The sequence below is a fragment of the Branchiostoma floridae genome, chromosome 8 (genome assembly GCF_000003815.2).
Source record: "Branchiostoma floridae strain S238N-H82 chromosome 8, Bfl_VNyyK, whole genome shotgun sequence".
NCBI classification, from domain to species: domain Eukaryota; kingdom Metazoa; phylum Chordata; class Leptocardii; order Amphioxiformes; family Branchiostomatidae; genus Branchiostoma; species Branchiostoma floridae.
The window spans coordinates 24541402-24551753 of NC_049986.1; the positions used below are offsets into that span (position 1 = coordinate 24541402).

The following is a 10352-nucleotide window of genomic DNA, read 5'->3' on the forward strand; positions in this document are numbered from 1 at the left end:
CCACCAAGACGTAGTCGGGTGTTGTCTTTGTTGAGGCTTCTTGTGTTGTTCTGATGAAGTGAAATTTTCCTTTCCCTGCAGCTGACCACCGTGTGGTCCATCCTCCTCCTCCTTCACACGGAGATGACGTCACTCCTGTCCCTGTGGCCAGGTGTGCGGCACCAGGTGTTCCTGGTCTGCAGCCACTGCACCTGCCTGGGCCTGCCCGAGCCGCACGTGTTCTTGGGGGAGGTGCTGGACCGGCCCCGCCCGGCCGCCGTCAGCGGACTGCCCTGTCCCAACGCTGACGACGAGGAGGTTGTGGATGTGGCGCTGGTGTACCCACCTACTGAAGGTAGTTGTCATCTAAATTTTAAAAGTTTATTGTTACAAAAATCTCGTTTCAAAGTTCTGGTGACTGAATTGAATTGTCATGTTACAGTGTACGTGTATTGAATTTGTGATTGTTCAGAATGTAAACAGCATAAAAACGACATATCGTGATCTTGTACAGCTGCAGGCGTGACAGTGAATATTATAGCGTGAAATGACAACCATGATTCCTACAACCCTTTGTTCCATTTTTCGATCGTGTGTTTATAGGGCTTTCTATACTGAAATATCAGGATCAGAAATATTATATCAATTTCCCAATGTATTATTCTATACCTCTTCTTCCACTTAGCAAATAATAAAGAACATAATAGCTGCTCTTATATACCGGTTTAATCCTTTTATCTATCTTATCAACCAATACAATACAATACAATGCAGTAAGTACGCTAGGCAGCGGCATGCTGATGTAGTGCACCAAACAACAGCAACATGTTATTTACTCCCATGCATGGTTGTTGATATTGGAATGTTCCATTGTTCCCAGCCTTGGAGGGGGTGCATGGTAACTTATGCTGGAATGTTCCATTGTTCCCAGCCTTGGAGGGGGTGCATGGTAACTTATGCTGGAATGTTCCATTGTCCCCAGCCTTGGAGGGGGTTCTGCTGGAGGGCGACCTGCGGACCGCCATGATGGAGGTTGCCCAGCAGCTGGGGCGGGATGACTGGCGGAGGGTGGGCCGGGTACTGAAGCTGGCTGAGGCGGACCTGGAGGAAATTCAAGTAAGGACTTTGATTGTATCATAAAACGGATCTCACTACTGATCAGCTACGGGACTAATGGTGAAGATAAATGATATTGCTTAAGTTTTTCCTACTTTCTTAAAAGGGGACATAAACACCCGGTACTTTCGTGTACATGTACATGCTATCAAAGTTTTGTTCACCCTTCAAACAAATTAATTATTCTCATTCTCACAGTCTCTGGCCACATAGCTTTTCAAGACTTTGATGAAAAGACTGTTCTTCAAAACTTTCAGTTAGATGGACTAAGCAATGCACGGGGTTGACTCACTTGTATTATGTATAGTAAAATCCTAAGTAAGGGACATACAGATATTCACGATAAGAACAGATACTTGGGTCATTGCACTGAAGTGGTCACTGGATAAAACCCAAAACTGCATTGAGGGACGCCGTGCTACAGTAACTACTTTTGTAGTTTAACTAAGGAAGCCTGGCCTGTGTTTACACAATCTCTCCAAGGAGGTTGAAAAGGGGAAACCTCCTTGATCTCTCACTGGCTGGGGTAACGGCGGCAACTGTAGGGCCGGCCAATAGGGGCGCGATTTTAGTCAGGCCAGCATAGAGCATCGCACCAGTGCTGAAAACAGTTTCTAATACAAACCATTATGGAAAACGGTACCCCCATTTACTTCAGCGCTTAAACTTTCAGTTTCCTGTCTTCTCTTATTGCGACAGCACGATTTCCAGACGCTCAGGGAGATCAAGTTCCAAATGCTGTTGTCATGGAAACGGAAGGCAGGAGAAGACGCCACCCTGCGGTCCCTGATGGAAGTGCTTGCAGATGAAGACGTAGGAAGAAAAGACATCGCCGATTACCTCGCGTATAAATACTGCTGTAAATAAGGAGAGACTTTGTAAATGAACAGAATTAAGTCGAAGTCAATTGAAGTGTTGTTTTTTAAGTGTCAAATTAACTTTGCCAGTTGTGGATGAAGAATTAGAATTACAATGCTGAGGTCAGGCTCATTATAGGGTTCTGACCCCTGGCGCATTTTGAAGAAATATTGCTGACTTACGGATATATATATATATACAAGAATGTAACAAGATCCGTATGGATTCGTGGAAGGTTTCAACAATGGACCATTTGCATTGACGTCACGGGTCAGAGGTCATAGGGGCGGGCCGCCATGTTGGGTGTCAAGTTCCTCACTCAGTACGCACGTGCAACGCATTGTCCTTCACGCCTCAAGGACTTCCTCGATTTGCACCCGCTGGTGATCGTGCGGCTGTACCTACACATATTTTAGCAACATGGTACACACTTGTGCTGCTGTGGGCATTGCCATAACAGGAAGAATCCCGGTACTTCTGAGTCTTTCTATCGATTTCCGCGGGAAGAACCGAGGAGGGGAAAATGGATCGCTGCAGTAAGACGGGTCGACTGGCAGCCAACGGACTCAAGCAGGCTATGCAGTGCGCACTTCATCTCTGGCTGGTAACTAAGCACTCATTTATAATGGTATTAGGAAATATAAACTTTTCAAAACTTCAGTGGTAGTTTTCAGAATTCGTGTTTTGTTCGCCGAAGCATCCATGCCACGAACTATTTTAGAGTAGAGTAGAGTAGAGAGTAGGTAGAGTAGATAGGAAACGGCTGGTTCCATTTTAGGACGCTCTTCACTTCTACGTCACAATCATTTCCAGTTTGTGGGGGTTGTATAGAGCTCGGTAGTCAAAGTACACTTTGTATACACTATTTTAAGTAGCGTTGTGGGATCCATCTAGTTAATGCCCCCCTCCCCAGATCGCTCACGTCACGAAGTGTACTCTGATACGCATTTTACTTTTATAAATTGAAAACAGCTCCGATCCGATGCGTAAATTAACAAGGAAGTTTGCTGCCTATTTTGGTGGCCGATGTTCCGGTAAACTCTGTGACTAGAATATTTTGCTGTATTTTGTTATATTGTTTAGGCTTCAAATACTCTGGCTTCTGGCTAGCCAAGCAAAATCACAAATGTACGATTAGCCACGTATAAATTCCTGGCACTTATAACTCTACCCTACTCAAGTTCTCAACTATATTTATTTTGAACAAATTTCAACTTTGCTTTCAACCCAGAGGCCTCCTTATAAATATGAATTTATGGAAAAATTAATGTTCAGTTTTTTATCTTTTTTTCAGGAAAGAAGAGTGAAGACCCAGTGTCACCAGACTATGTGCCATCTATTTTCGATTATGTGCCTTCCCATGTCAAAAGGAAAAGGCATTGTGACCTTGACACATATGAACACCGTCAAAAGTTAAAAACTCGGAGAAAGGAGCAACAAAAAGAAACAGAGAGAAGATACAGTAGTGGGGCTGGTGAAATCCTGACTGGCAGAAGTGCAGAAAGTACACCAAAGCCATCAGATCCAGATAAAACAGAGAGAAGATGCAGAGGTGGGGCCGATGAAATCCTGACTGGCAATAGTGCAGAGAGTACACCACAGCCATCAGATCCAGATAAAACAGAGAGAAGATGCAGAGGTGGAGCCGGTGAAAACCTGACCCAAAACCCAGTGGATTATGAGGCGGAATGTAGAGCACTTAGAGTTGAAAATCACAATCTGAGACAAACTATTACAGCTCTGTCACTTACAGAGGAAATATTTATGGTAGATAGTGAAAAGGTCAGATTTCACACTGGTTTGCCAAACTATAATGTTTTCAATTCTGTTCTAACTTTATTATCACCACAGATGACAGAACCAACAAGATGTAAACTGTCTCACTTCCAGCAGTTGTTGTTGACACTGATGAAGTTGCGACTAAACCTTTTTCACCAGGACCTGGCTTATCGGTTTGGTGTTCACATATCTACCATTTCAAGAACTGTACATCATATTGTGGATCTTCTCTTTACTATTCTGGTACCAACTGCTATCATCTGGCCGGATAGAGAAGAACTTAGAAAAACACTGCCCATGGCGTTCAGACAAAAGTACCAGAAATGTGTAGCCATCATAGACTGTTTCGAGGTTGCACTTGAGCGGTCAAGTGACCAGGAAGCACAATCACAAACATACTCTAGCTACAAATCAAGAAATACCCTCAAATACTTAATCGGCATTGCGCCACAGGGTGTCATAACCTTCATCTCGAAAGGGTGGGGAGGAAGAACCAGTGACAAGGTTATAACTGAAAACAGTGGGTTTCTACAGAAGCTGCTTCCTGGTGATCAAGTACTTGCTGACCGGGGTTTCGACATACAGGAGTGCCTTGCCATGCACGGAGCTACTTTGGCAATTCCTGCATTTACGAGAGGAAAACAACAACTCAGCAAGAAAGATTGCGATTCTACAAGAGAGTTAGCATCTCTTCGAATACATGTGGAGCGTGTTATTGGAACTTTACGACAGAAGTACACTATGCTTAATGGCCCAGTTGAAATTCCTTACACAAATGTAGACCCAACCTGTAACCTGACGACATTTGACAAAATTGTTCATGTGTCTTGTGCATTATGCAACCTATGTGAATCAGTTGTCCCCATTGAGTAATGACTATATAATACATTTGTACATCAGATGGAATGTGTTGCTAAAACATGTAGGTTTGTTTGTTGTGTGAAGTGATTTATGTCATACCTGTGACGCTAAAACGTTCGATACTGGTGTTTCGGACCGGCTAATAACTTTCTGTACGGCCCGGGGTTATCACACGGGCTCCATTCGAATAAATTGAACTGTTTCGAATAAATCGAAAGTTCGAATACCTGATTCGGACGTTGGAACATTACTGTTGCAACGCTGTTTTTTTCGAGGGCACCAAATTTGTTCAACTTCTGGCGCATTTCGCATCAAAACATGGGTTTTCTCAGGTGGGTATGACATAAATAAGATACAACACGGTGTATTCCGCATCACCCTCGGTCTCAGCCCTCCCGCGGGTCGGATCACCCTCCGGCCTTCGGGCAATCCGACCCGCGGTCGGGCTGATACCTTGGGCGATACGGAATACACCGTGTTGTATTCTATATGTACAGTTCTTGAAATGGTAGATACGTGAACGCCAAACCAGGTCCTGGTGACAAAAGGTTTAATCGCAACTTCATGAGTGTTAGAAGTGAGAAAGTTTACATCTTGTTGGTATGTGAGGTGAAGTAAGGTGTTAGGTGCTAAAAGAGAAATTGTACATATATATGTACATCATCAAAAGTGTTTATTGATATTAGACAGAAGCCTAATGGGATAAGAGAAAAAATTCTGTCTCAGGATATTGTAATATATTGTATTATAAAATCTATGTAAAGGAACCCGGGTCGGGTCCTCATCTTTAGTTAGGTTCGCTGTGTACCATGGTGCACTAGCCTGATTAAATCTCACTTATAGCAGCTCGCAAAACATGTGCTGGCCTCCTAGAAGTTACAGCCCCGGACAGCAGACATTGTGTTACACAGAATAATTGTGCACTGGGTAGGCCCAACTAAAAATAATTGCCTGGCAATAGGCTAGAACCAATCAATATAGTGCCAATATCTCAATTTTTGTAGATGAATTATTGAGTAAACATTTTTTACATTACGCTGGTCTCTGTACATGTTTATGATATCCTTCTTCAATGGTATAATAATATTTGTTTTAAGTTAAAAGAGTTACGGGTATTTACAATACTTACAGGACAAAAATATGTACTTCATCAGTTAACTTTTTCATATTACATTAAATTATTTGTAACATTGATTTATAATAATTTATAATTTATTCTATTATAACATTATTCTAAAGGATTACCACTGTACATTGAATGTTCAAAAATGGTTCTAAGTTTCAGGCTATTTAGCCATAACATGACGGCACAGAAGCCGAAAAAATTCAACATCATTAACCAAAACAATGTCTCAGACACAGTGATTTGTCACAAGTTATCAATATTTCGAGACTCAGACCATTTGGTGTTATACTATGAAGTGACAGAAGTTAGGTGTTGCCTAGAAGTGTAATATTTACCAACAAGTTCTAGCATAATGCACTTATTGAACAGGGTCTTTGCCTTTGCTACATATGTAGAAAAGAAGGCAACGTCAGGGTAGATGCGCTCTATGTGGAGCTGCTGTGTTGTCTTCCCTGCACCTCGCCATACCACAAAGTCACAGTAGTTGCGACCAGTGCATGCCAGCTGGGCCTGTACCTGGAAGTAGTAGGGATGACTGTGCTTTAACTGTAATCTTTGCCCTCTCAACTCTAAGCAAAACTGGCGGTGCTGCTGGTCTGCCTCAGACTCGAAGGTTTTGTCCTTCACGCACATTGGACACTTCACTTCCAGGATACCTTCCCCACAGCACTTGCAGGTGACAAGCCCATCAGGTGTGGCCCCAAGGAAGGTGTGCTCTGCATGGATGTGAAAGCCAGAATCTCCCACCTTCAGACTGTCATGATCCTTCACCTGCATCTCTTTGTAGCTGTTGATCGCAGTGCTTTCATGCTGACACCCCCACCTGAAAATATACATGCACATATACTGTATAAACTTACTTCCTTATCAATCAAAAAGGTGTATACTGTAAATGAAAAATGTTCAAAGAGCTTTTATGTGCACTGTGGCCACTTTATTGCAAACTAGAAACCACTGTGAACATTTTTCCATGACAGTATGTGACTATATTTGCTACCGCAAACTCAAAACCACTGCGAACACTCCACTTTCCCACTGCCATGAAGTTGATATATCCCTGCAAACTGTAATTGCAGAAATGTTTGTGTTTTTGACGGTTGCCAATTCACCGTGAACTTAAAACCACCACGGATATTTGTCCATGACAGTATGTGACAACAGTAGAAGGCAATACCGCAAGCTTAAAACCACTGCGAACACTCCATTTTTGCACTACTGCATTCCTACCCCACTGAAAGAACTATGGACAGTCTCCTAGGACACAAACCACTTATAATATGTAGACTGAAGTTCATACTTTACATACAAAGCAATGCTTCCATACAAAGAGCTCACTGCAACAATAAAAATTAAAACCTGACATTACACCAAAGATACTGAAATCACCAACAAAATTGGTTCAGCCATAAGCAATTAATTTCACATCATATTACCTTGTTGCTGCAGTGCTAAACTTGTAGGCTTCCGGATAGCAGATCCGTTTTATCAGGGAGACTGATGGACTGACAGGATTTGTGCTCACAGCAGCCCTGAAGTTTGATGCAGTGATTCTGCCAGCCCGATACTCGAACCAAGTGTTGCTCTTGCTCTGCAGTCTTGTGGTTTTCTCCAGGGCTGCCACCTTTAATAAATTGTGAAGAAAGAAAAATTAAATTGATTTGAGCAGTTACTGTAAATGCAGAAATGTTTGCGGTGGATTAATGTTCGCGGTTTTGGCGGTGACCACTTCACCGCGAACTTAAATCCACCGCGAACATTTTTCTATTATGGTATTAGACTGCAATCTACGGTGTTACCGCAAACTTAAATCCACCACGAAAAGTCATTTTTACCGCTACCACGAAATTAAATCCCCGCAAACTTAAATGCATTTACAGTATAACACGGAGGTAACAGCTTCTTTTTTTTCACAATTATACTTAACAATATTTTGTGTATCAAATTGTGTACAAATGACTTACCTGTTCCGTGCTGAAAGCAAGCCTGCTAGCCTCTTCCTCACACTTTTTTGTGAGGTCATTGTGACTGAGCTGCATGTATTCTGTCCTGAAGAGCCGGCAGAGTGGTGAGGGCAGATTAAGGGCAACAACTGATGGTATGTATGGGTCTGTGTAACCTTTCACAATAGAAAGGAAGGCAGGCTTGATGCCTGAGTCCCGCATCATTTTGTAAAATGTGTCCTTCTGGCTTACTGTGGGCTGTTTAAGGGAGGTTCCTGTTGCTGCTGTTTTGGGAAGCTTTGGTGGGGTGTTGTTGTCCAGCAGTGGGTTTTTTGGTCTTTTGAAGTTGATGGCACTGCCCTCCGCATACGGTTTCTGGGGTTTTCTTTTTAGTGGTCTGTTCCATAGACTTGGTTTTGATGTACACGATGTAGCCGCAGCTTGGCCCATGTAAAACAGTGTGGCTGCAACATGTGAACAAACTTCAGAAACCCCGGCCATACAGTCACAGTGGCCAGTTATGAGTTTTATGACTGTACCTTCCTCTTGCACAGCCACCCACACACTAACTGCCTTGTTTCTTATGGCCATTGAATGCTTTACCTGGAAAAATAACAAGATGATTTAGTCATTCAGATAAAATGCATAATAAGCAATGGTCTATATCTACTTAAGGAGGTTATTTTAAAACTTATCAGGACTCTGAATATTGTAAATATTGCTAAGCACTGTAAATTCTGTCAACACCAAAAATTGATCTGTAGAGGATGCAGTAATTACTCATTTATTTTTTGTACATTGTACATGGAAAACGAGGGGGAAACGAAACTAGCTACATTGGAAATGAGTTTTTCAAACTGTAGAGATTACCCTTAAAGATTAAAAACAAATAAGTAAAAGAAAATTGATCCGACCAGGGATTAGAACTCTCGACTTCTTGCACTGGAGGCAAGCATTGTACCACTAAGCCAAGGAGTCATTTACTCCCCGGTAGCGATATCTTGTTTATATTAACCAAGTGACGTTAGATCCTTTTTCCCAGAACTGTTTTTCTGTACACTATCAAAATCATTTTGGCACAGATGCCCAGATTTACACAAATGTTTAGCTTACATGAAATGTTAATTTGATTATTTTGTATCTGACGCTAACAATAATATCGACCCTTACCTTGGACCTTATGACATATATGTGCTTGTTGTCCTTCGTGGTGTGCCTCCAAACAAGTACATCGTTGACTTTGCCACTCACGAAATACTTGTAAGCATCTAGGCTTTTGTAAGCCTTCATTGCCTCCCCGGTGTAAACTGAGGGATTACTTATCAGATAAACGTAAATGTCAGGAAATGCGATACCGGGCAATTTTTCACAGTTCATGACCGCGGTCATCTTGGCAGTCGGAAGCAAATACGGGTCGCCGGTCTCCCCCAACAGAGCACATTTTTCCTTGTATCTTTTCAGATCAGGGGCGCTCAAACACGACAAATGGCTTGGTAGCGCTCCCCTACCAGTTGACGTCTGATCTGACGGACGTTTGTCGCTCATGGCGGCCAAATGTCACTCCTAACTCTCGCACATCTGCTCGCACCGAATAGCAGACGACAAAATTTGGTTCTCCCGCTGTTTTGACACCCAATATGGCGGCGTAAACAAGGTCACGTGATCTATGACGTCAGGTGCAAGGGGACAATTACTTTTGGGGATATATTTTGTGTCCATAAAGTAATAACAGACCCACCCAGTTTTAAAGCTTTGTTAGAGAAAGGCAATTCATATCAGTTGCATTTTCTTCTTGCAACGTTATTTTGCCTAAAATCAATAAAACAGATGATGATAATAAAGATGATTACAGTACATTGTTTAACGTTCTTTTAATTCAATGAATTGCACATGACCTTTATGAAAAGATTTCGCCCTCTCAATGCTGCATAATTGGTGCAGACAGATAACGTTAATAGCATCCATTTCTAAGATATTTCATGTAATGCATTCGTGGCAAGGAATAGGTACTAGTATGTTCCTCGGGCACTATCTAAGTAACTCTTGTAACTCTACTCCAACCATCCCCAACACACACACACACACACACCTTGCCTGCTTTGACATCCAATCCGACCCAGACCTTCTCAGGTTCCTGTCTAGCCTGTACAGTATGTAAATTAGATGAAACTAAGTCAGCCTTCACGTGTCGGTATCGCAGGCTCAACACAAAAGGTTACCCTGACAACGTCACTGCCTTACATTAACATACTCGCTGTATAAACAGTAAAGCAAACAGGTCTTTTGAACTTCAGCTATCGCTTGGACAAAGGATGGTGGTGTCTATGACGGGGTACCGGTCTATTATTAGGTTACACGTCAACACTTCTGTTCAGTCTGGGAGAGAAAAATTTCAGGTCAAGACGTTAAACAACAGGTGGATTTCAGCTTTTAGATCCACAGGCCTGTAATCTTTGCTAGTACATGTTAGGAAAATTACTGTACTTTTGCTGTCATCTAAAAAAACTAGCCGAAGGGCAAGCCTTTTTCAACGGTGGCGCACTTCTGCTGACTCCGACTTAGTGTACACAAGTTGCCTGAAGAAATAGGAACCGTATGCGTAAGTCATTTGGAAAATTTTGCTATTACAATGTCCCTGTTTCTTACCAGACATTTCGTGCTTCTGCTGAGGTTCCATGTGTGTCCACATTTAC

At 42.3% G+C, this 10352-nt stretch overlaps 3 protein-coding genes across 3 annotated transcripts in view; 2 read left to right on the forward strand and 1 right to left on the reverse strand.

Annotated features, from left to right (window-relative positions):
• LOC118422034 (malignant fibrous histiocytoma-amplified sequence 1 homolog) overlaps positions 1-85 on the forward strand; it is a 2653-nt gene extending 2568 nt beyond the window's left edge. The window contains exon 2 of the mRNA XM_035829537.1: positions 82-85. Coding sequence (XP_035685430.1) covers positions 82-85 — 4 coding nt within the window. The remainder of the gene's footprint in view (positions 1-81) is intronic.
• On the forward strand, positions 72-2193 carry LOC118421727. Its single transcript, XM_035829225.1, has 3 exons — positions 72-334; positions 962-1095; positions 1795-2193. The coding sequence occupies exons 1-3, from the start codon at positions 124-126 to the stop codon at positions 1960-1962; spliced, it is 513 nt and encodes a 170-aa protein (XP_035685118.1). The 5' UTR covers positions 72-123; the 3' UTR covers positions 1963-2193.
• Positions 2194-4260: 2067 nt separating this feature from the next.
• LOC118422035 lies at positions 4261-8170 on the reverse strand. Its single transcript, XM_035829538.1, has 4 exons — positions 7681-8170; positions 7153-7340; positions 6078-6542; positions 4261-4354 (listed from the first exon to the last, which is right to left on the reverse strand). The coding sequence occupies exons 1-4, from the start codon at positions 8158-8160 to the stop codon at positions 4261-4263; spliced, it is 1227 nt and encodes a 408-aa protein (XP_035685431.1). The 5' UTR covers positions 8161-8170.
• Between the last annotated feature and the right edge of the window lie 2182 nt (positions 8171-10352).

Bases quoted from the DNA above. Each gene is read 5' to 3' on its own strand.
- LOC118421727 (XM_035829225.1), top strand. From the start codon at position 124: ATGACGTCACTCCTGTCCCTGTGGCCAGGTGTGCGGCACCAGGTGTTC. The intron at 335-961 runs GTAGTTGTCATC...CATTGTCCCCAG, and splicing joins GGTGTACCCACCTACTGAAG to CCTTGGAGGGGGTTCTGCTG. The intron at 1,096-1,794 runs GTAAGGACTTTG...TTATTGCGACAG, and splicing joins CGGACCTGGAGGAAATTCAA to CACGATTTCCAGACGCTCAG.
- LOC118422035 (XM_035829538.1), bottom strand. From the start codon at position 8,160: ATGGCCGGGGTTTCTGAAGTTTGTTCACATGTTGCAGCCACACTGTTT. The intron at 7,341-7,680 runs GTAAGTCATTTG...AATTTATTAAAG, and splicing joins TTGCTTTCAGCACGGAACAG to GTGGCAGCCCTGGAGAAAAC. The intron at 4,355-6,077 runs GTGCATTATGCT...TCGTAAATGCAG, and splicing joins GCAAAGACCCTGTTCAATAA to GAATTGCCAAAGTAGCTCCG.